At 46.5% G+C, this 24730-nt stretch overlaps 9 protein-coding genes across 9 annotated transcripts; 5 read left to right on the top strand and 4 right to left on the bottom strand.

Annotated features, from left to right (window-relative positions):
* Positions 1 to 1075: 1075 nt before the first annotated feature.
* On the top strand, positions 1076 to 2515 carry EJ05DRAFT_492596 (NAD kinase; the record flags this gene model as incomplete). The annotated part of the gene is made up of 1 exon (XM_033746043.1): positions 1076 to 2515. The coding sequence occupies one exon, from the start codon at positions 1076 to 1078 to the stop codon at positions 2513 to 2515; it is 1440 nt and encodes a 479-aa protein (XP_033601590.1).
* Positions 2516 to 3019: 504 nt separating this feature from the next.
* On the bottom strand, positions 3020 to 3338 carry EJ05DRAFT_334021 (uncharacterized protein). Its single transcript, XM_033740868.1, has one exon. It carries the CDS (start codon positions 3296 to 3298, stop codon positions 3083 to 3085), a length of 216 nt encoding a protein of 71 aa, XP_033601589.1. The 5' UTR covers positions 3299 to 3338; the 3' UTR covers positions 3020 to 3082.
* Positions 3339 to 7261: 3923 nt separating this feature from the next.
* Positions 7262 to 8666, top strand: EJ05DRAFT_475366 (uncharacterized protein). The gene is made up of 2 exons (XM_033743784.1): positions 7262 to 7589; positions 7639 to 8666. Exons 1-2 carry the CDS (start codon positions 7433 to 7435, stop codon positions 8418 to 8420), a joined length of 939 nt encoding a protein of 312 aa, XP_033601588.1. The 5' UTR covers positions 7262 to 7432; the 3' UTR covers positions 8421 to 8666.
* Positions 8667 to 8675: 9 nt separating this feature from the next.
* EJ05DRAFT_333933 (uncharacterized protein) lies at positions 8676 to 10708 on the top strand. The gene is made up of 3 exons (XM_033740866.1): positions 8676 to 8759; positions 8813 to 10109; positions 10329 to 10708. The coding sequence occupies exons 2-3, from the start codon at positions 9096 to 9098 to the stop codon at positions 10410 to 10412; spliced, it is 1098 nt and encodes a 365-aa protein (XP_033601587.1). The 5' UTR covers positions 8676 to 8759; positions 8813 to 9095; the 3' UTR covers positions 10413 to 10708.
* On the bottom strand, positions 10445 to 11978 carry EJ05DRAFT_509995 (uncharacterized protein). The gene is made up of 2 exons (XM_033748144.1): positions 11009 to 11978; positions 10445 to 10952 (listed from the first exon to the last, which is right to left on the bottom strand). The coding sequence occupies exons 1-2, from the start codon at positions 11608 to 11610 to the stop codon at positions 10511 to 10513; spliced, it is 1044 nt and encodes a 347-aa protein (XP_033601586.1). The 5' UTR covers positions 11611 to 11978; the 3' UTR covers positions 10445 to 10510.
* Positions 11979 to 12147: 169 nt separating this feature from the next.
* EJ05DRAFT_475364 (uncharacterized protein) lies at positions 12148 to 14472 on the top strand. The gene is made up of 2 exons (XM_033743783.1): positions 12148 to 13319; positions 13376 to 14472. The coding sequence occupies exons 1-2, from the start codon at positions 12476 to 12478 to the stop codon at positions 14317 to 14319; spliced, it is 1788 nt and encodes a 595-aa protein (XP_033601585.1). The 5' UTR covers positions 12148 to 12475; the 3' UTR covers positions 14320 to 14472.
* Positions 14473 to 14509: 37 nt separating this feature from the next.
* EJ05DRAFT_499561 (uncharacterized protein) lies at positions 14510 to 15163 on the bottom strand (the record flags this gene model as incomplete). Its single annotated transcript, XM_033746861.1, has 4 exons — positions 14510 to 14545; positions 14593 to 14718; positions 14816 to 14921; positions 15021 to 15163. 4 exons carry the CDS (start codon positions 15161 to 15163, stop codon positions 14510 to 14512), a joined length of 411 nt encoding a protein of 136 aa, XP_033601584.1.
* A 1416-nt stretch (positions 15164 to 16579) lies between these two features.
* Positions 16580 to 17654, top strand: EJ05DRAFT_485200 (uncharacterized protein; the record flags this gene model as incomplete). Its single annotated transcript, XM_033745423.1, has 3 exons — positions 16580 to 16785; positions 16839 to 17545; positions 17596 to 17654. 3 exons carry the CDS (start codon positions 16580 to 16582, stop codon positions 17652 to 17654), a joined length of 972 nt encoding a protein of 323 aa, XP_033601583.1.
* Positions 17655 to 20080: 2426 nt separating this feature from the next.
* EJ05DRAFT_485199 (uncharacterized protein) lies at positions 20081 to 21842 on the bottom strand (the record flags this gene model as incomplete). Its single annotated transcript, XM_033745422.1, has 3 exons — positions 20081 to 21284; positions 21333 to 21679; positions 21735 to 21842. The coding sequence occupies 3 exons, from the start codon at positions 21840 to 21842 to the stop codon at positions 20081 to 20083; spliced, it is 1659 nt and encodes a 552-aa protein (XP_033601582.1).
* Between the last annotated feature and the right edge of the window lie 2888 nt (positions 21843 to 24730).

Raw genomic sequence — 24730 nt, 5'->3', positions numbered from 1 at the left:
GAGGGCTCATGTTACGAGGCGCGAACGCAATATAGGAACGCTGCGGCGTCTACAATTTGTGAGGTATCTCTGCAGCTCCCCGCTTTCGCTCTTCGTGTCTTTTGCATCTTCAACTGAGCCTGTGGCTTCGTATCCTATTCCTTGTATATATCCATATCATTCTTACTCCTCACCGCTTTCGCTGTGCGGTGCCTAGAAGCTTTCTGAGGCTTGGTCGTTCTGCAGCCGCCATCACTGTCACAGTTGGAGCCAACCTTGAGTGGAAGTACGTCCGTCCAACCACGGCTCACCATTTCAGTCTTTTTGTCGGCTTCTCTGTTCTTCAAGGCCCTCTTGCAGCTCACGAGGTCGTCTGCATACATTCTCGGGCATTGTTCCGGTAAAAAAGAAAACATCGTCTGTGTTGTGTGCCGCATACACAAGTGCATACGCGCAATCCCAAGCCAAAAGCCCGCGCACCCCGACCCCGCAGCCACCGCAAATTAGCTGACCTGATCTCCCCGATCCCCCGAGGACCCCCGCCCCGGCCGAAATGGAAATGCCGATCCAAGAAGAACCTACTGGTATGATCTCACCCAACAGTACGCCATCACCCACCAACCTACACTCGCAAAATGATTCTATCGCCGGATCTGACATCTCCTCCGCTGCTTCGGCCACCTCCATCATAACATTACAGGCCCTAGAGTCGCATCTTACGTGTTCCCCCTGCCCTCTCGAGCCCACCTCCATTGCCTCGACATTGTATGTCGACACACCTCGCGAACATAAGCCTCATCAACACAATGCAGTAGTGAACAGCTCCACATTCATAAGCACCTCCGGGTCTGCTCTCTCCACTCCACGAACCGCCTGTCACGATTCTCTGCTTCAGATCGACTACCGAGAATCCGGTCCTTGTGGCATCCTGCGCTCTGAAAGAGAGCGCTCTGAATTTCACAGCGCTGCCCCTCGGACGACTATAAAGGACCGTCGTCACCACAAAGCTGCCCAATCTCTCGACGTTCCGAAGCAAACCCTTATCAAAGCATTAGTATCAAGACCTCCATCCACCTCAAACATATCAATAGACTCGATGAACGGTCTGTGGGAGAAGCCTGGGTCGCGGCAAGAGTATTCGCAGGGCAACAGGCTCTCTGAAGCACTGGCATCGTTACGACTAGATCCGGACTGCCTAACCGCCACCAAGGCTGCAGCACTGGCCTCACCATGTTTTTTTCACAAAAAATTCGATAATGCTGTTAATATCGATAAGGTTCTGGAAGAGATTCAAGATGTCGCAAGCATGTCGCATTCCAGACTCATGCAGACAGCCACGGGTGTTCGAGAGGTTTCGAAACAGCTGCAACGTCGCCCGATTAAGATGACCTTCAAAAACATTATGATAATCACGAAGGCCAGAGACAATGAGCTGGTGCACCTTACACGAGAGCTCGCAGAATGGCTGCTCACGACACCGCGCTACGGTTCCGACGTTGGTGTCAATGTTTACGTTGATGCGAAACTACGCAGATCCAAGAGATTTGACGAAGCTGGCCTGCTCGCCAAGGATAAACGGTTTCAAAATATGCTCCGCTACTGGACGCCGGATCTCTGCTGGTCTTCGCCAGAGAAGTTCGATTTAGTTTGCACTCTAGGCGGTGATGGCACCGTCCTGTTTACTAGCTGGCTGTTTCAGAGAATTGTTCCTCCGATCTTGTCCTTCAGCCTCGGCAGCTTAGGCTTTCTCACGAACTTCCAATTCCAGAACTACAAGGAGCAACTCAACACGGTTATGGGCGATGCTGGTATGCGAGTGAATCTTCGCATGCGCTTCACTTGCACCGTGTATCGAGCAGCATTGAACACTTCTAGAGTAAGCGTCTCCAGCGAAGATCATATTGAGTCCGAACAATACGAAGTACTCAACGAGCTCGTCATTGACCGTGGCCCATCGCCCTACGTCTCACAGCTGGAATTGTACGGCGATGATCATCTCTTGACAGTCGTACAAGCCGATGGCTGTATTTTCAGTACTCCGACCGGTAGCACCGCATACTCTCTCTCAGCCGGTGGATCTCTCGTACACCCCGATATTCCTGCGATTCTGCTAACTCCAATCTGCCCCCATACCCTCTCTTTCCGTCCTATGCTTCTCAACGACACCATGCTCCTCAAAGTCGCCGTCCCTGGCAATTCTCGCGCCACGGCCTATTGTTCCTTCGATGGGAAAGGTCGTGTCGAGCTCCGCCCTGGCGATCACGTTACCATCGCAGCATCACAGTACCCCTTTCCGACAGTTCTTAGCCAACCCACGGAATGGTTTGACAGCATCTCCCGCACCTTGCGCTGGAACACTCGTGGTGCACAACAAAAGGGCTGGGATGGCCAAGCCACCGAATCAAGCGGTGAAAGCGTCAAAGAACTCGAATTCGACATTGACATCGATGATGTCGACCATGATTCGGGGTATTCAGCGGCCAGTAGCAGTGCAGGCGCAGAAACGCCTCTGCGTCGTAATTTCGGTATGTTCTAGTCGACATATGATATGTGATGACGGTGTCATGAACATAGCAAGAATTGGTTGGCGCTGAATAGGCTTTTGTACGGGCTGGCCCCTTCGCAATTTAGGCGGCCTTTGTACCAATCTGGACTTAGGAGGCTTCAAGGCATTCCCACAAGCATTAATAAGGCGTCTGGGAACGGGCATTAATATACCACTTGTTCGATAGATGCAGATTTGCAAGCCCTCGTCTTAAGATTCCTCAAGCTTTCCTTCTTTGTGTGCATATTTAGATTATACAATACTCCCATTATGGCCAGTAGATAAAGTTTGATATTCTCAGTTGTACCTCAGTGTACCACAATCTCGTTATTTCATTAACAGTGCCTAGTCAGGCAAATGTCTATCGTTGTCAAGTATTTAGGTAGTGATGCCAGGCAGTCACCGTAAGAGAATGCACCTCTTTACTCGACACTTGTCACATGTTTGTCAGATACTAATTTCGAGAGCACATCCATAAACCTGATATCTGTAGAACTGATTTCTGATACATGTCCTGATATCACAAGCCGCTTCGATATAAACCACTCTGCGGTTTTGCTAGAAGCGCCCGGTACACGAACCGGAACTGATTCCATCTTTCTGCTCGCTTGGAGAACTTCGCGGCCCAATGTCGTTGATGACAGTGCGGTGTGATAACAATGTGTAGTATTGTGTGATAGTAACGATCAGTATTGCAATCGCTAACGAATAGTCTTCCACGTTTCCCAGCAGGTATGCTATATCGTCAACCGAGCCTAAAACATACAAGCTCATTCGCTATTCTGCGATGTAGATAACAGGAAGAGCCAGGAAAATATGCCTGGCGTCCACCTTGATGTAGAAATCATGCAGAATATACTATGATTTCTTCTACTTCTGGACCGTGATCCACCACACCAGAGATTTTCCGTTGAAGCAGCGAGATGGCGCCTTTACAACCTCAACAAAGAACACGTTGGTGATCTTGTTTTAGCTCATGACGTTATTACATGCTATGAGTATCTGTAAAGGATGCAATGCAATCATTATGTTTGGCACGGGATTTCCGTGGTGATATTCTGTATTAGAGGTTTGGTAACGTTGATAACGAGCACTGTGTCTTAGTGTAGTTCCGTGTGAGAGTCCTACCCACCTCACATTAGGTCATCGAGTCCTCTCTTACTGTCATTTCTGCATGATCTAGAGATCTGAGTCTAATCACATGTCCAGCTGATGCGCCGACCCGGCACCTATTCTATGGTGATGTGTATTGGTGTGAGGTCGCGCTGATGGTTATCTGTATGTGTTCCAGGTAGATGTTTGTTGCGACATTCACGGCCGTTTAGTGTAGCTGACACTTTATCTAAAGGCTGAAACCCCTAGCTCATTCACTATAGGGTGGTGTGACCAAGTCATCTAATTGAACAGTACCAACCCGGCATAATACTTCATTGCAACCGCACATATTTATATGCTTGCCATCGCCTCTCAAGTCGTAAGTATCCACAACACTGGCAAAATTGCCATCTTGCACTCGGGGAAACATTTCGATGTATCCTTCGTTTCTTGTGCTGGTTGACACAGTGGGAGATGTGTCTCGCATTAGTGAGTAAGACTGAGTAATATTTTTGAAATGGGAAAATGGCTAGGGACGGATGCTATACATGGCGGAAAAATCTGCGATGTGCCCCTTCTGTTGTGATGATGATTGTTAAAACTATGCTGTTTTGATAGGGGTAAGTATTGAAGATAGACGCGGTTAAGTACACGGTTAGTGAAGTATGGAGTGCCTCGTTCACATTTTTTTCCCTCGTACACTATGCTATTTCCTCAAAGATTTCTAATGCAGCGTCTCATATATATATGTATACTGTCAGTTCTACAGCCTGTTTCTAAGCACGCAACAACCATTACAAGTATATACATCCATCGGCAATCATCCATATACTACGTATCATGATCTTAAAAGTACGACTGAAGATGCATCTACTTCCGCATTGAAATAATTAGTGGATAGATGACCTCGAATTGCATAGGTCCTTCATGAGAAAGTGGATTCTTAACACGAATATAGTCTTCTATACTCTTCACGTAAGGGTGGTGCGAATAACCTATGGTATTCAGAATGACAGTGACGATTAGTATATCTAGGGGTTCCTCTCATTCCACATGATGTTATCTCAAATAGTTTAAGAGCCTTGATTGGAGGGTGAAATCACGGCCAAACCATAGAATGTCGAAGATTCTGTCATTACGGCCCTCTCACAGAGCTCGTAGTGCAGCCTCCAAAGAAATGAGATCATTGACCTTACCCGGAATCAGCATTTCGTTATACTCATCTGACCTTCCACCCCGCTAACAGGCGTGCATTTGGTCCGCCGTCAATACGCTTATACTATGCAGGCAGTGCCTGATGAATATATTTCCTTTGTTCCATCCAAGAAAACGTTGTTCATCACTCGTACATAAATTGAGGAAAGCCACTCACTGCATCATCCTACGATGGGCGATTCAATAAGGAGCTGGGGTTATGTATATTTACCTATATTTGCTCTCTCCAATCGAGAAGAACTATATAAAAGTGGCTATGCTCGAGCTTGACTCCGTCATTGCTTGTGCCTCGGTCATACTGTGCCGGATACAAGAAAGTTGACACACTGTAGTAGTGAAGCATTTCGTCGTTCAATTAGTGTCTTAGTCTCGTGTTAATCATATATTCAAAAGACTCGGAGAACCCCAGTAAGATTGTGACACTGTGAAAAGAGGCTGTGACTCATTCCGATATTAACTGTGTTACAAAGGCACGTGGGAAAGATAACTCGTGACACTTGCCCAATAGTTTCGAGTATATTAATACCTTTCCTTACTTATCTCATACCGATTGTATGCTTATATGCTAAAGGTGTCTGCCCTCTAGAGTACTGACACTATTACAGGACTTCCCATTCTACTTGTTGCTATTGCCCTTCGTTCTAGCATAGCACACAAGTGTATGATGGGAGTTTCCTAAGATGCTTCGCGTTCCTCACTACCCTTCCAAAGCTCACGCATGCCTTTGTTCGCAAGTTTCTCTTATATTATTCTACGATGATAATATGCTATGATGATGAATAACAGCATGATCGTTTCATGACGACTAGCACCATACCATCACAGTGAAGGAAGGAACGATGAAACGCAGATGTAGGTAAATCTGTAGGCAGAGGAAGGTAACATTTGACAAGGTGATTTGATACCTTTGTGTTGGCGGTCAATCTGGCCTCTACGATAATGAATAGAAAGGTATGGAGACGGGATTCTTGATCATAATATTTTGGTATAGATCATGTGCAACTCGGTCTGCGTCGTTCATCCATTGAATCATTGACATGTGCGAGCTCAGGAGTATATGTAGTTCAACATTACCTCTTACGGCATCATCCAAAGACTTTAAAGGCGTTCCTAGATGTGGTCAAGCAAGTATGGCAAGATGTGATGCTTGTAAAGCACAAGCTTCCTCATATTGTGAATTCCTCTTCGTCAAATGACACGTATGGTGAATATTTGCTGTCTACAGCACTCAAACTGGCATCGCTCGCGGACAGTTGCGAATTCTGTTTAATGTTCAATGCTATTGGGACGAGTTCACCTACCTGGCTACTAAGATGGCACAATATACTAAACTCTGATGAGATAGCGAAGCATTGGGACCTTTTCCATGGATGCATTGTTTGACTCACTCGCTGCTTACTAAGTAAGTTGTTTTGATCTGCTGCTTTGTCGTTAAGTCTTTTTTGAAGATCCTTCGATACCCTTAAGAAATGTAGGTCATCCGTTGTCCAGGATCAGCAGGTCCTGCCGCTGCTGTTGTTGTTGTTGCCTAAGACCTAAGGCTCAGCGTAGCACCGCCACGCTTAGTGCAGGTGAACAAACATTTCACGAGACTCACTTTAACCATTCAATCGCTCTGTGCCACAGACAATTAGCGCCGGTGCTTGCTGCGGTAGGCAAATGACCACACAGGGTATAAAACAATGAAATTTGCTTAATGCTTCTCGCACCTCGGACCTCTACATTATTTTTGCTGGCTCACTGTTGCCTGACAACTCTCTTTCTATATCTTCAACAATCTACTTCGACCAAGGTGACACTTCAATGTCTGAAACATCTTTTATCTGACAACAAGAAATATTCGGCTCGACGTCATGTCGAGCTCTCAGACTGTCCCAGAACTCTTGGCTGAGTACAGTGACTTCGATCGCAAGCGCCAGGGCTTCATTGCTGTAAGGAAGACTAGCACCTCGATATTCGTAGCTACTGACAAAAGTTTAGCGCGTTATTGAACTCCTGACTACAGCCACAAAGGAGCGCGATGAAGCTCTTATCGAGCGCCAACGCGCCGTAGACGCGAAGATACTGTTGGAATGGAAGCTGTCCATCGTACAGAATGGAGACTTGTCTCCCGTCGACTCCAATAGCGGTGCCCTGGAGCACATCATGAACCGCTTGCAACTCTATCCACGGTCAGACCAAGCTGTCTCGAGACTGACGACTTCAACAGAGTTTGGTTCGTTGGCGACGGCTAACGTGGGCACTGGTAGCTCTGGAGCTGTCGATGGCGTGAAGCCATATGTTCTGGTCCTCTTGGACGCAAGCTCTGATGCGTTCGTGGTAAGTTACAATTGCTCTCTCACTCTCTCTCACTCTCACTCTCTCTCTCTCTCACTCTCTCTCTCTCACTCTCACACACACACACACACACACTCTCTCTCTCTCTCTGTCAAAGCCTACAGCGCGCTAATTGTACAGTTCCGCGACGCTTTAACTCCCAAGAGCGGTAAGAGTGGAGCCATCGCAGCTGAGAAGCTGAACAGTGCTATCAGACAATATCTCGAGCTGAATATCACTGACAACGACGTGATCGACGTCGTAGTCAAGGCATACGCCAACATGGAAGGACTCTGCCAGAGCATGCTCAGTAGAGGCGCAAGCGCTGCTTCAGTCAGTGAGCTTCGTCCTTTCTTTAGTGGTTTCTCTGGTCGCTTTCCACTATGTGACTTCTCGGACGTCGGGCCCAGCAAGGGCCGCGCTGCGGAAAAGATACGCGGTAAGTGTTTCTCATCTCATCCAAACGGACTTCATACTAACGTTTCAAGGCGTCTTGGACTTCCACCTCCAAGTTCACGCTTGCAAGCATATTATCCTCGGACTCGGCCTCGGATCTGACACAACGGAGCATTTCGCGACATTTGACATGAACGTGCACTGTCTCCACCGCATGACCATGCTGCGCAATACCTCTGCGCCTCTCAGTGAAGCCGACATCGAGCAATTGGGTCCGCTCCGCACAACTCAGTTCAACACAGTTTTTATCGACCCTGCGACTCATTTCAGGAACGGCAAGACGCAAGAACCTTCATACTCCGTAAAGACCGGTGAAGTAACCTCTTATGCCGAAGCAGCATCTCATGCCTTGTCCTTACCACAAGTCTTTACAAATACTGCCGCTGCTGCTCCACGGGAGCCCAAGCCTGTGCCTCTGGCTGCTGGCGCGGCCTTGGCCGCTATTACTACCATCGGGATCAAGACTGCCACTGGCACGCAGACCTACCGAAACTCTCAGGCCCATCCCGAGCGCCTTGGCCCTCCTCTGTACAATAAACGTGGGAAGCGCGTGGATCGTTTGTTATCGGTCAACAAAGAGGCGCTCGACTGGGTACGTAAGGGCAATCTATGCCCATACCTATTCCTGCGAGGGGAATGTAAAGAGGTCGGTGGGCCGAAGTGTCGGAAGCAGCATTCGTGCCGGCCGCTAGACGACAAGGAGTGGAATGCACTGTGGCTGGTGACGCGCACGAAGGAGTGCAGGGCTGCGGAGAGCAGAGACGGGGTTTGTCGTAATCCGACGTGTGTCTTCGGACATCACGAGCGCGACTGAATAGCGACCCCAGGAAGGGAATGCGCGTGGCAATATGATGCTGTGGGATGCCTTAAATGTCTAATATGGTAGATGTCCTTTGCATATTGCTGGCGATGGGATGGCAAACCATGTGAGAGCCTGTTGACAGGTCAGCTTGACATGATGCGGCATTTACGAGGAGAAGCATGCGCTTGGTCGATGAGATAGTTCTTCATGTTTCCATAGCCTCGTATGGCATAAATAGAAGGGTATATGCGGTTGCAATGCTTCGCCCTCATCTCTCAACACTGCTTGTCGATGGAGACCGGTCGTCATCGATTGATAGAATATGCTTTCACCTATTGATCGCAAGTACAAGTATGTGTATTTCGCAAGGTTCAGGGAATCGTGTCCTAATTTAGGAGTCTTAGTGGGGTCCTCTGAGGCTGAATGGATCCTGTCAGCGCTAGAATACCACCAAAACACCACTATCTCACTTCTCCAACAGTGTGGCCAAGCTGTCCCCGACCTGTCTTCACCCTCCATCATCATCGCATGAAGCCAAAACCTCAACTTATACCTCCTCGATGGGGTCGTCACTTCATTCCTCCAAAGCGACTTGAAACGCTTGTCGATACCGATACAGAAGGCAACTACGCCTTTTCGCTTTAACATCTTACGCAACACGACACTAATTCCATCACTTATAAGAGGATGGCGCCATCTTTGAAGATGCCAGAAATACCATCTGACATTCTAGTGTCCATTTTCGAAACATTGGTCGGAGACAGCGAGTCTTTGATCGCAGCTGGTCTCACTTGCACCGCATGGCACGCTTTCTCCCTTCCATATCTTCTTTATCATGTCGACTTGAGCTGCCACAATCGAGGTAGACTGCCTGAGTTTGAGGATGACGTAGTCATGCCTGTTGTGTACGCCAGTTTCAATGACAAATTCAAACCTGGCAATCTGGTTCCTCGCCAGCGCGCATTCCTCCAGCTCATGACAGACCGACCAGAGCTCGCTACTCATGTCCACTCCTTCACTTGGACACTCGTGTACTCGGATTGTTCAGATCTTACGGATATTGACCGCGAAACTTGGGTGGTCTTTGATCGGCTCAATAGTGTCACTCGATTGGACCTAGCACAAATACTCGGCGAACGTGAGATCGAATACAGTCGCCAACCTCCACCACGTTTGTTTCCTGCTGTCACTGATCTCCGGCTCGTAGGATCTATGAATCGGAAACTTGTGAGAGCCATCATCACAGCCCTCGAGCCGAGCGATCTTCGTAGCTTGCGCTTAGACCATCTAGGAGACGAGGGTTCATTGCCAGGAGGTCTGCCTATGCTTGAGGATCTTGCGGATCCTTACATTCCCAATTTAAAGAACAGAGCGGAGATATCTGGCCCTATTGATGAAGCATTATTCCAGCGGCAGGAATCAGGGAGCGCATGCGTCTTTCCTGGTCCCATGTGGTTTCCGTTACGCTTACTATCTTCCCACTCCCTGTCACTTACACATTTGGAAGTGAAGTTAGCGCCAATCAACATGGAGATTGATCTTCGGAACTACGAGACCATGTATCAACACACGGTTCGAATCATGCTCAAGACCAGGAAATCACTCGAATCACTCGTCCTGTACTTTGGCAACGATTCAATTCACTACGAGGAGCCCAACTCTTCAGGTTGTGGGACAGATCGCCTCACGTTCTCAACATACATGCAGCCTAATGTCCTCGTTCTTGCCGCCTCTTTCCTTGGGCAAGTCTTGAAAGTACTCACCATACAGTCATTTCCTCGTCTCGCTCGAATAGAAGTACGAGGATTCAATATCTTAGAGGGAAATGACATGTTCAGTCCTTATGCTAATCTTGAGGAGATCCATGCGTTGATACAAGACTGTCCCGTGTCTAATGTGAATTGGACCGAGGAGTCGTACGTGGATCATCACCCGCCACCGTCTGGGTATGACTATGGTGTACCTGGGCAAGAAGAGTACGAGGAGCTTTTGAAGACAAGTTGAGATAATTCAGGATATATATTCAGGACTAGGCAAAAAAACTCCAGCAACTTCAATGTAACACGAGACTAGCAACCCCACCACTGTATGCCCGCTATGTATCATAGCTTGCAAGGTTTATCTTCACCTTTAGGCCATGCATCGTCCAGGCAGCCTCCAGCGTCATTGTTAAAGTAGGCATATACAGTGAGCCAAGCATAGTTGTCTGGAGTCTTCTTAGCCTGTCCCCAACCCGACTTCGCCATTACCTGCGCCGCATTCTGGTATCCGATGAAGTCAAGATTCGCCCCAGGATTAAGATTTCGGACCCACGGTAGATGAGTGTACTCATGTAGCAAGATCCGCTCCCGGTTATCGACTTTGTCCAACGTCTGCTGATCCTGTGGGAGGCCGACTCTATCGGCTATGTTGGGGAACTTGCTGTCATCGAAAAATGGTGGGCAAAACGTGATGCTGGACGAAGTCTCGAAGCTCCACTTGATGTCAATAGTTGGCTCATACTTTGGATCATAGGGACCAAGAGTAAAGGCTTGAGTGCCACCACTATAGTATGTTGTCAGCCAGTAAGTAAGTCGTTGTCAGATGCTGTAACAACTTACTCGCAAGCCCCTTTCGTACCATCTCCGCTCCTGATTGCGCCAGTTTTATCGCAAATGAAACGTAGAGCTCCCTGTTTCTGTCCATTTCTAGCACCAGGAGCCTTTTGTGCCTCGCTTGACACAAGTCCAAAAGTGTCTCGGACATATTTTATACGATTGTCGTGTCCATTAAACATCTGGGCATAGGCGGGATCGGTCTGGAAGATAGCTTTGCGATTATTGTCGTTCGGCTTTGAAGCATCATCCGTTACTGGTTCTGGAAGGCCCTTCTTGAGATTATCAAGATGACTAGCCCCATAATCTGCCATCAGAATAGTATGCTCGAAGGTCTGAAAGATGATCTTGCGTTGGTCGGCATCAGTGCAGGTCTCGTCCCAATCGAACCACCTATCGTCTGCTTCCTTGGGGCCTACACCACTCAGAATCTTAGCCTTATCCACTTTTGCCTTGGTCACTGGGTCTTCGTATTGAGGCTCGTTGTCTGGATTTGTGAAAGACTGGCCAACGCGAGGTGCGATATGCGTAGCTTTGACATTGTCTGGAGTCGAAACAACCAGTGCCGCACAAAGAGAGCAGAATGGGAGGAATAGTAAGGACTTCATTGTACTCGTCGACTTAGAAGGAAATAGGATATGCTCTGGAATGTCTTGTTTAATCGGCTCATAACTTTCTCTCTATATATCAAGACTCGGCCATTCTGCTTACGGGATCTTGCGACTGCGGCGGTGACATTTGGGGTGACTATGATCCGCCGAAGGTCAAAATTAGATTTTCGCGTCGAGCTTGAGTGGCTCATTGTCGGTTCCATGTTGGATGTGGGATGTTGTGATCTAACAAGGTCACGATAGCATGCTGAAGGGGCAGCGGATGAATCGCACATAGCACAAATTTAGATCTTCGGGATTTTAGACTACACATGAAACACAACAGTGGATGTGTACGAGCTATAGCGACGATTAGATAACGTGAGATGCTTAAGCGTATAGATGCCATAGGGCAGAGGCTGAGGGGGGTTCATCTGGGAGTAAGCCTGCGCCTACCACGCTACTACAGGGATTACCCCTCGCCCCACTATAAGCTTCTATTAACGGCCATTTTGCGGCGATTGCCGATCTTCACACAAAAGGTAATCGACTATAGTTGTCTAGCTCTAAGATCTCTCTATGCTCCAGACTACAACACCGACCCCACCGTACGGTCGTATCCACATTTTATGATGAGAATAGCCTCTATGAGGCTATGGTATGGATTCATGAATCTTGAAACAGCATGTTGGTCAGACTTTCAGCTTCTATCAACGATGAAGATCCTCCTTAGCGGATGCAAGAGATGTTCTAATTATGAACATTCACTGAGCAAGTCACGAACAAGTCTACGAAGCATCTCTATATATCTCTCTGATGCCATGGCCTTGTCACAATGTATATCCGAACAATCTTCACTGCACAACTCAGCATTGCATCCATTATGAGTTTCTTTGGACGAACCCCCTTCTCTAAGAGACGACTTGCTACCTATCTCCTACTATGGAACTCATACTCCACAGACGTGGCTGCCAAACCACTTCCGCAAGAGGCACCTGAAGTAACGACACCTGTAGTCACTCCAGTGTTACTCACAAATACTGGTGCCGATGGGTCGACGGTTGTCCAAACATTTACACCAACATCCTTGGCGATTAGTGGCTTAGTGCCCCCTATCACGGCCGCAACCACCGTCACAACTACACTCACGGAGGAAAATGGCGCTGTAGAGACTGTTGCCATCGCCGTTGCTGCTGGTGCTGGTATAGTCGCCGCTGGTGCCCTTGCTGCATGGTTATACAAACCTATACCTGGCGAGCCTCCAGCTCCAACGAACCCTCCTGAGTATAGTACATCAAGCCAGAATAACGAGCCCCCAAAGACGACAGACCCTCCAAAGACAAGTGACCCACCGTCATGTCCATTCCCCACGGGTGGCTCAAAAGTGGACTTCAAGAAAGTTGACAACCAGCCACAATGGACTGCGGGCTCACCCCCAGATAACGCCGAAGAGATTGCGCCTAAGTGTGAGAAGTATGGCAGCAATAACCAACTGCTACGCGGAACTGATCCGGGATACATCAAGGCGCTTGCAGAAGTGTTTTGCAAGATGGACCTTACTAAGGATCAGAGCAAGGAGATTGGACAGCCTGACCTTCCAAACGATAGCTCATGGAAGAACGACAAACTTCAGAGTGTACGAGTGAAATTTGACTTTAAGTATTCTAGCACACATGATGGATGCGCCAAGAATTGTAACGACGCTGTTGGCAGAATTCTTTCCATGTGTAAGTTCTGAATCACAAGACCGCATTGCATCTCAACATACTGATGATAGACATAGGCCAGTATGATTCTCACTCGATGTTCGGTGGTGGCTCCCTCGAACAAGGCTGCGGCACCTACAACTTCATGGTCAACGCCGATCCAAGGACTGAATCTAGCTGCAAAAACCCTTCTAGTGACATCTTTGTTAAATACATGTACCGTGACGCGGCAATAGACGCGATCAATAACTTCTGCACGGCACAGGATGGCCATGTATTGAAGGCCAAGGATGACGGCAGCTACATCAAGGAGTCCGCCTTCACAGCCAGTTACTCAGACAAATGTACAGGCAGTGGATCCTACACAATCGAGAAAGACCTCTGTGTCAAGTACCTCAGCGAAACTGTCGATAATTGCGACACGGGCAGCGTCAACTATAAGCACGGCGGCATCACCACGGACACAGACAATTGCGGCGCTTTCGAGTTCCACCCCAATGGTGTAGACGTCTTCTCCTGCTATCCAGACAACAAAGACAAGGGCTTTATCAGCCAGGGCGAGCACATCGCTATCAGTCCTGAAATGGCCGAAGACGTCATCAGTCAGTTCTGCGACCGCTCCGGCGACGGCCAGTCGTACACGCTGGACCCTGACAAGATCCCGGCGTCCAATGCCTTTATTCAGGACACGTGCGCTCAGGACGGTATGGCGGCATGCGCCTACTACTACACCAATGACGGCAAGAGAGTCACTGACAAAGGAAGCCTTGGCGACCTTGTCGTGCGAGCAGAAGCAGCGTATCAGGACTTTGGCACACCTCAAAACTGGGGCTGTGGGGCACGACAGAAGTACGAGATTCACGGAGATCGGTGCAAAAGGTACCTTAGGAAAGTCATGGGAGTAGAGCCAAAGGGGCAATGTGTGGGAAGTGATCCGAGCAAGCTGGATCTGGGATCGTTCCTGGAAAGCGGCGACAAGGGGTGTGTGCTTTGGAACTTCTATGCTGTCAATACCCACTGAGATGGGAGTGAGTCTTTGTTCGGAGCGGCTATTGCATGTGAGGCGTTTCTGGTATGGTCGGTGTTCATAGTGAAGCGCAGAGGGGTTCAAGTCTTATTACGATCTTTTTACATAACTATGGAGTGAATCTAAACAACTGGTGCAGTATGCTCGAAGTCACAAACAGCGTTCAAACTCTTGTGTCACTTGTCTAAAACGGCACGATAGCGTAACCCTCGATGACCGACTACCATAGATTAGCACTCTCACATCACGAGTCAAATGAGAACTTACATCACTAGCCGCAGCAACACAAGTCCCATCCCTGAGAACCTGTCCAATCTCATTCCTACAGGCAAGATCAGAGTACAGCACGACCTTACGGCCGTTCTTCGCCATATCAGTCATCTTGGCGTTGTGCTGTGATTGAAGACGTCAGTGCGGCGTTCCTCAACACGAGGCTCTAGAGGTAGGTATGACACATAATTAATGGGAGAAGGGAATATGAGGCACATACAAATCCACCCTCAGCTCCACCAGTGCATTCGAAAATCTGGTCGTTCATGCCGCTGAAGCCACTAGCGGGCTCATCATCACAGCCGGAAGTGTAGAAGTCAACGCGCCTGCGGACGTTAATATATCAATATATCTCAAAGGGCGACTGATGAAATATTTGCTGGGGTGACGATGCCTTGTGTAAGAAAAAGGAGGTGTGGACAGACCAGAAGTTATACTCTTGATCTTGACGAGCTTGCAGGGCCTCAATTTCAGAGGCAGTGTATTGGGCTTTGTACTCTGAGAGAGGTATGGCGGAGGTGAGGGCGAAGAGAGAGATGAGGGTGGCAAGAGAGTGTTGGAAGAGCATCGTGAAAACTTGAGGCAAAAAGCTTTTTCGTTGACCTGAAAAGAAGGGGATTCAGTAGGCGCAGTATATCGTCTAAGAGGAATATGATGGAATAGGTGGAGAAGAGGCACGCCTCATCTTTTTATACCAGAATTCAGGCTCAATGAGTGTGGAGTTCAGATTGTAGATTATGTTACGCTAGTCTTACGGGGATTGCCATCAGTCCTCACAAGTTCGTGATATTCTAATGGTACAAATCTTTAGTGTAACATTGCTCCTGATGGGAACTGCTCAATTCCAAATCCTCATGGATCCGTTCTCTTGCCCACGATGTCACCTCTTCCCTCAGGTCTAGCTTCATCACAGATAGTTTATTGTCTCATGGACTCCATGGTCTGTTGGGTCAAGCCAAATGCAAAGGCATTCTTCGATGGCCAACATCTGAGTTTGGGTTTCTGACGTCGACTTGTACGCTACGATATTGACCATAGGATTCCCAGCCCCATGGGGATGTTTATTTGCATGCATGCCAAGTGAAAAGACGCCACGTGACGACGAACGAGGTCGGGATACTCGCATGTGTATGGGTAGATATTAGCGATAGCGTCTCGAATGATAGCATTCGTTGACGGAGGATGCTCTCAAGACAGGCTAGACTGATCCTTGAATACTACAATCGCATATCCAGCCTCGCGGACCGGCAAGAGGCAGCACATTGACCGTTGAGCGAGCTCCTGGCTCCATCGTGGCCATTCGGCACGTTCCTGACAGTATCACGAGGAGCATGGTCAAATTTTACGTATTTGAGACTTGCCATTCGTGGAGATTGTATCAAGGATCTAAGTTAAAGTCGTTAGTAACATCAGGAGGCGAGTCGAATCGTAGATCTAGCACCACATTCCAAATGAAAAAGCACCAAGGCTGTGAATGCCAAGATCTGGACCCACGATTTGGTGGTGATAGCCACGACGGCGTGGAGTAGGATTGGAAGCTTTAGCGGCGAACTTACGTTCGTTGGTAAAATTAGCGCTGTTAGGCGAAACTACTACTGTTTACAGTGCTTAAAAGGCCGCGGAACGATTCTTGTACCTAATCGCTCAACACGTAGGATGAAGCGTTATTTTGTGGGAGCAAGCGTCAATCCTGGGGTAACCTTATTACATCATTGTACTGATGTAAACGAGAAATCAGGTCGGTGATGACGATGGTCGTAAAATTTGATGACATGTATTGTTTTGTTCAGGAGGGCTGCTCAGGAGATCTGAGACGAGGATATCAACTTGATTAGGCTCCTTGGAGCAATTGCAAAAATCTAATCTCTGTGGAAGGAGGGTTCAAAGAATATATAAACTTACTTTGCCTCCCCCAGAGACTCGTCCTCATCACAGTTTAAACCTTCAAACTCACACAATCTTTGCTTCCAAACCAGTCTCTATGATGCCTTCCAGAATCTCAGTCAGCGTGCTTATAGCCGCTCTTGCCTCATCTGTGGCTGCGCAAGATCCATTCTACATGTGTACCGAAAACACCTGTGAGCAGTGTCCATCTGCTGTCGCCAGTGCTGGAACCGGTTACCCAGAATGCGTCGTCTACAACTCGGAAGATGTTTTCGCCAATCAAGGGTACCAGGGTACGGAGGGAGGGTGAGTCTCAAGTAATATTCAACGTTCAGATTGGAATGCTAATCGTAGCAAAGTGGCTACTCAGTCTTCTTCGATGTGCAAGCACATGAGCCAGGCTGTGCTACAATCATCAAGACACCTGCCGGTACAGATCTCGCAGGCTGTGGTGTTGCCATTGGTGCTTTCAAGCAGCCGGCATGTGTCGCCTTGGCGATGGAGTCATCTTTTATGGTTCAGACTTGCTGTGGTACCGACTGTGACAGTGCTGGAGCAAAGATGATCCGCGGACTCGGTGGTGCTCGCTCTGTAACTGTCGGTGCTCGCGGTGGTGTATACCTGAAGCATGCCAACGGTACGATTATTGAGCCTGCTGAGGTTGGCCCTCCACCAGAGCTCCAGGGAGCGAAGCATCAGACACGTAGTATCCTGTCCAAGCGTGACTGCACCAAGAACAGCTGGCAAGGAGGCGAGGTTCTCACAAAGCCTGCAGACAACGTGCAGATTGTCTATGACCAGGAAGTCCAAGGCGGCAGTGGAGGAACTTCAGTCGCGATCACTAAAGAACGTACGCAACAGTGGTCCACCTCGATGAGTTTAGGCATTGCCGATATTCTTAGTCTTGGTGTCAGCACAGAGTTTACTGAGTCCGAAAGCACATCTAAACAAGTGATGTTCTCAGTACCTGCAGGTCAATCTGGTAAGGTCGGCTGGACGGCTACCATGAACTGTAGCACAGGAAAGGGCCAGTGCGATGATGGCGAGGTTGAAGGAGAGGTCTGCTGTAAGTTAATAGGAGTACCTGTTGTTGATACCCGCTCTGACATTTCTTAGGGCCTATCAAGAACGGTGATGATATCGTTGGCACTTATCGCGTTATTGCCAGTTCCTAGGCGCATAGCACACATCTGCTCAGAGGTAGATCGCTCGTACCAGTCTCCCATTGATAGAATTGCGAGATAAATTTTCTTTGTTTCTACGGCTGCGCACTCTGTTCGAAACAAGCCCGTTGTATCGTAGCCGCGAATCGGAGATCTGCCATATATCGCAACCAGGCTTTGTGTTAGGCATTACCGAATATGTCGAGAGATAAAACAATGTATACAAAGCGGTGAAAAAGAACGCTACTTGACTCACTGTGCAGTGATGCATTGACTCTTGATATCACGAATCCGCCTGCCAGCACTACTTCTGTGCATTATAATCTGCTTCACTATGCTCATAATCTGCAGCGACTGGTTTCACGGCCTTGCGTGGACCGGGCGTTGTGTAGATAGAAGGCCGGTGTTAAATTCGAAGAAGATCTAGCATTTGAATACAACCGTGACTGTATGTCTACACTACATCCTCCAGAGTCTGCCCTCGGCTTGGGAACTCAGCTCTTCCGACTATGTTATAGGATCATGCACCATTACCTGGGTGCAGTCTGACTTTCGCCTTCACTTTGCGTGTCGGCTTCTTGCGAAAGTACGTTGGGCACGTCTGATGTCCTCGATTTTGAAGTTCTGGTGTTTAGTTTGACTTGTCTAAAAGACGAGTAGTTATCTATCTGCAAGTCGATCCGCCGACGTTCATGGCTCTGAATATGATGTTTGTCTTTTGATGGTGGACAAATGCCCTGCTCTGGAGTTGTGGTGGTCTCCTTACCGCCTACAACTGACGGTCTATAGATACTGATTTCGCCCAACAATCGGTACTGTGATGAATAGCTCTTCGGAGCAGAAAGATGAAGGTGTAAGCCGAGACTATGCCTTGGTAATCAAGACTATTACATCGTACCTCAGATGCGTGCATGTGAGGTCAGAAAGAAGTGTTGAAGCAGAAATCACAAAGGAAAGGTCTTTGAAACGCCTGAAACCCTATCAAACAGACTCTAACGGAAAATAAAATTTCCTAGCACTGCTTAGGTTACTGACTTACGAAGTGAGGTCTATCGCCCTCAAATCCCGTGTAGTGCGACATGCCACAATAGACGAAACCTGAAAAGCAAATATGTAAAAGTAATGTACGCGTATAGATATCACAAAAAGAAAGTCATACACATACCTCTGATAGTAGTGTGATGTTCATTCAATTCGAGATAGAGCCATCCGTTATAAGACGACTACGATCATACGCCCATCCATCGTCGTTCTTGTTTTCCCTGCCGCACCGTCAGCGCCCTCTTCCACAAAGACTGTGGCGTGCTCATTGGCCGCCTACCTCCCAAGAAGGGAATTTTCGTGTCCTGAGATTTCCATCAGACACCGGACGGAATGACCCGCACGACTCCTCATCCCACAGGGCTGTGACCTGGCTATCCTGGCGGGGCGCCACCAGCCAACTCCGGCGCCAGGTGCAGCCTTTCCACGGTCTTCACACTCGCTTAAGAAGTCCTTACTAGCTAGTCTTACTCGCGTGTTCGTATTTTTCGTTTGTGATGTTATGCAGGTTTCTAATGTGCACCTCTCCTAACTCTAGGACGCATACTGGTCGGTTGAGATTCCTAGGGATACGCTATGTTGTTCGCAATTACGAAAATGAATAGAGGCCTTAAGAGAATTTCGATCGCGGCCTGCGTCACCTCGCGAAAGCTCGCAAGATCTCGGCGTTTACGATGCACTATGTAACGGAGCCGAATGTCGTCTGTAAGATCGGCAGGTTCCGTGATCGAAGTCGGTCATGGACAGTCGTGGATTCCGGCACAAATATGTTTTGGCTGGGATGATGTGCACGATCGATATTGATAGAAGATCATCGCGTCACTAGTATGTAAGGCCAGCGGGCCGGACATATATTTGGCTGCATATCAATTTGACAATTGGCAGCAGATACACTTGGGCTATATCTTGAGTTGGCGATTGCCATAGCGCCATGCTCGGCATATAGTAGACGCGTTGGAAGGCGATGTTGGGTTTCAATACCTGACGTTAGTTCACTCGTGACGTCAAGGTTCGTGAGTGTCAATGGTGATATTATGTATTTTTCCGAGATCTATATCCATCGACATGTGCCTATTATGACCTTCATCGGCTGCCCGTGGTATCAATCAAATAAATCACAGTAACACGTCTTGTGTACTGGACCTACTAGGATGTCTGGCATGCTCCAGTAGTGCGGTATTGAGTTCTTAATTGACGAGACGGTGGTTGGCGTAGCGCGATTCCCGCGGTTCAAGATCCTCTCGACGACCAAGACCGGAGAGAGTAAGCACTCCAAGGCGTAGGACACCCACTGCTTGTCGTTATATCTCATATTGGCCGTCGATTTCTCATTTCAAGCTCGAGCTGGAGATTTCAGACCAGAGTAGTAGGTTGGTACACAAAGCGCGATCATTCTCTCATAAGAAGCCGGTGTTGTCCATTCCCCATATTTCAATATGTGACACTTGAGCCCAAGTCAGTGACTCGCAATGTCGAAGAAATTTTCCAGATCCGTTCGGATGTTTGCCCACAGATCCTAACTTATACGGCGTGCATCCCATACCGAGGAATTTCAGGTTGCGGTACTCCGGTCTCCAGAATTCGTAGCTTACCAGAATCTCCAGGTCTTGAGGATCCATGCCGTGCATCTTCTCTTGCAGCTCTGAATTCGGTTTTATTAGCGCTCGATAGGCCCAGACTTTAGGAGCATCAGGAATGAAAATACGGGCCGATTCAGGGCTATTATCCGCCAAAGCTACACCTAGCTGCTCAAGGTTCGGGCACGCCTTGACAAGCTTTCGAACGACAGTCGGTTCTAGAAGCCACTGATCTGAGAGTAACAGCCGCTTCAGGGAATGTGTATGAGCCGTATGGATAGCGGCTAAATAGTCCGACGCTACATGCACGAGCTCGAAAGGTGAGGGACGGAGTAATCTAGGAGTTTCAGGGTCCGCCGAATTAGGTGTCGAAGGAGTGCCATTGGACGATGATGTACCGTCCGTCCCGTAGTATCTGGATGTGTTGACGAAAATCAGCTCTTCCATCTTATAGCATTTTGCAAGCATAAGGGCATGCGGCTTGTCTAGTACATCTCCCCGGTATGATTTCAGATTCGATGGAGTGCCTTTCATTGATTTCTTGCGCCAAGTATCGTCGGTAAAAACTGTGCTGTGGTCTCTAGTGCTCTTCACGTTAAGGATATTGATGCATTCTAAGAAAAGGAAATCCACAATTTCGTGAAATTCAGGGCCTGTAGCAGCTGCAAAGAAATTGTGGAACCCAAGACGTTTTAGAGGAAGCTTTCGTTGTGAAGCTACAAGAGGTCCAAAATATGAGCCAACATTCACGCTCTGTTCGGCATCTCTTCGAATTCTTGGATTCCAATGCAATGTCAAGTCCTGTAACTTCTTCGATTGGGCTATGAGGATAGATATATCATCGGGGTAGGAGAGAGGGTCTAATTCGTAGGCGACGAATTTACGGAGCTGAGGCATCGGTGGGATCGTAGTAGTTGGTCTCGCCATTCGAGTAGAAGGGAAACGCAGTGTAAGGGAGCTCAGCTTCGGTCTTTGGGCTAGGCCTTGATACACGTTGAGCGAAAGTTTAGGATTCAACTCCCACCTGCGTCTATATCAGTAATGCCGAGTAACGATTTGTGCTAGTGCCTACTTGAAAGTCTCTAATTCCGGCATCTTGTCCAATGCTGCTCGAAGCGAGATGTTCAACATCATAGCGTTGTCTGGAACTCTGCCTTTCGTATATTCGTCCATGTTCAGCTCTGTCCATTCTCCGGTCAAAGCAAAGCTCTTGACGTACGCAGCTACATTGCCTGTGACCAGCGAGTTGATACCCATAGCAAACGGCGAGCCACTTCCGAAGCCTTCTGGTACCCCATCCATATATCTAACCTCTGTATATGACCGAAGCGTAACGCGTTCCCAAAGCTTCGGAAGAGCCATGTAATATAGAAGGCGACATGTACAGGTAAGCCGTGCTATATCGCCTAGGTCGTCCATCTAGTGCAACATCGTAAGTACATATCAGATCTATACAATTATGCTGCAGACGCACATGTTGTATGATGAGCGCAATCAAATTCAACGGGAGGTCTCGCGGCGTCAAAGATGGTTGCGGAGTCGCGACCGCCAGATTTGGCGGTATCATTAAGTTGTTGGCCATAAGACGTTTACCGAAGCGCTGGCAGTTATGAGATTCGAAGACGAGGTATAAATGCTGGCTGGCGCATGGCACCAGACCCTGGCGCAGTTTTGCAGCCTAAAGGTGAAGCTGTGAGAGTGACGATTTGTCGGGCGGACACAATGGCAATCGCTCCGACAATACCGGAACGGTCGAAATCCGCAAAAGCACGAGCCCTCTTCGGCTGATCTTGCAGTACGGGTCGATACGCGAGTATCATATTGTGGACGGTATGTGTTAGCGGGCCACACTTCTAAAACTTAAAAGTCAGAAGTTAAAGTTAGAAGTTAGAAGTCTCTATAGCTATTTTCTATAGAAGTCCCTTCTAGACCTAATAGTATTAATTAGATAAAGTTATTAGCTTAAGATTTCTATAGGATTTAAGTATAGATTTCTTTAATTTCTACTACTATATATTTATAATATAACCTTTATATATTATATAATACCTATCTCCCTAGAAATCTATATTAACTAGTTTTTTTCTAAGATTATATAATATATTTTATACTAGGAGAGCTACTAAGGCTATCTACTATATACTTACTAACTAAAGATAGATAGAGCTATAGTAGACTATTAGAGAAATAGTATATAAACTTATTATATAAGAGATTCTTTATATTCTTAATCTTATAATTCTTATTATAGCGGGTAATTACTTTAGTATATATATAGTTAGAGTAGATATTATTAAAGTAGCTATATAGACTAATATAGCCTATATATATCTTAAATTTATTTATACTATTATAGATATAAATATACCTATTATATAGTATAGTATTCTTAAACCCTAGATTTAATATTAGTATATATATAATAACTAATTCTAAAGAAGATATTACTAACTATAAGAGTAGATAATAAAGGCCTTTAAATATAAAGCCCGCTATAATAAGAGAGTCTTAGCCTTAAGGGTACTACGGCGTATAATAACTAGAGTAAGAGTACTATTATATATAGCGCGATTCTTCTATATTTAAATAGGCTAATTAGTAGCTTATATAATAATTAGATTCTATACTAAAGTTAGTATTAAAGATCTATAGTTAGAATAGCTAGTATAAATACTAAAGATAAAGATCTCTAATAGCTTATTAGCTATAATAGAGTTATAGAAGAATATCTACTTATTAAGGGTAGACCCTAGATATACTTAACGCTAGCGTACTATGTCTATACTACTACTCTCTCCTTACTTAATAAAGCTAAGTAAGCCCCTTTTTAATAGCGTACTCCGTCCCTTATCTTAAGGAAGCCAAGTAGACTCTAGCTTTCTCTATTAGGACTTAGCCTTAGGTAGGACCCGACCTACACGTACCTTAGCTAACAGGGTTAGGAGGTAACGTAAAGGGCGGTAAATAGTCACGTGCTAGATAGATCGGCGTCTCTTTATATATATACTCTCGGATTCCTACCAAAAGGGTTCGGTAGTAATTCGTTCTATAATAGAATATACCCTATTATTCTATCTAACTATACTACTATCTAATAACCCTATTCTTATATTCGAATTACTCCCTATATAGTACTATAGTTAAGATAGTCTAACTAGAACCGAGAAGGTTAACACGATCTACTATAGGGATAAGTAATACTATATTAAATAATAGGGATCCTCTATAATTAGTATTAATCCTAGCCGTTTCTAACTAAGAAGTAGAAATATTAGACTAAATCACGGAGCTTTTAGACGAAGAAATAGTAGATATACTAAGTAACTTCTAATAATATAAAGCCGGATAACGAGTCGTGGCGGAGCCACGCGAGGTATTATAATAAACTATCGCTAAACTTTAGGAATACGTCGCGAATTAGACTCGAGAGATTTAAACCCTTAAAGAATAGATAGAACGCGCGAAACTCCTCGTAAAGAGACGAGAACTTAAGAAGTCTCTTAAAGAACTACGCCAAACGATAGTAGGTGAACGACTTCCTATACTAATTCAGGCGGAATTAGTTCACCTACTATTAGAGTTACGATAATCTACCGTATACCCAGCCGCTTCGTTACCGATTTACTCTACTTCTTCCCTAGGTATACTAAAATCTAAAGACCCAACTATATTTATAGGGAAGAACTAAAAGGAGTAGAAAGACTAGAAGAGAGACTACGAAAAGTACTTCCTTAATAACCCTCTACTCTTTTCTACTAAAGTATAACACATTTCGTTCGGAGAACGATACCTAGGCTTATAATCCCGCGATTAATAGAATAGATAGAAGGAAGTGTAGCCACTATCTACGATAACCTAGGAATATTTAGCTATATTTATACTAAACACCCTCGGAACGGATAGAGAACGTGAAAGAAAGGCACTATCTAAGTTAAGAAGCGTGGTATAACGACCGAACTAGACACCTACTTAACTACTATAATACCTCTAAAACCTATAGGATAATATCCCTATGCTATAGGAAAATATTTGTATATTCTAGTTTCGCGAAGTACTACTTCTGTTAATCCACGAAAGACTAGGAATAGTATTATTAAGTTTTAACTATCTATACGAATTAGAGGAGAAAGCTAATAAATACTACTATATCCTTAAGGAACGCGGCTCTCTAGGTAAAACCGACGAACCCTATACGGGTTAGAAACGAGGTCGATCGAATACGTTCGATTAAGAGTAACCTTACCGCGATTAGCGCTAGAAGAGTATAAATCGGGGTAGAAACGCGTTAAGAGGATACTAAAATAATCGAGGCGGTGCTTCTTAACACGGAAAAGAATAAGGTATAGGCTTAAATATAACGCCTATCGTAAAATAGTAGGATTATAGCGCACTTCGTTACTATAAGTATAGAGAAATAGGATATATTTCGCCTAACTATAAGAATCTAAAAAAAGAATAGGCTAGTACACG

This window comes from Pseudovirgaria hyperparasitica, assembly GCF_010093815.1.
Source record: "Pseudovirgaria hyperparasitica strain CBS 121739 unplaced genomic scaffold EJ05scaffold_6, whole genome shotgun sequence".
NCBI lineage: Eukaryota > Fungi > Ascomycota > Dothideomycetes > Acrospermales > Acrospermaceae > Pseudovirgaria > Pseudovirgaria hyperparasitica.
This window is presented reverse-complemented; position numbering and strand designations above follow the sequence as displayed.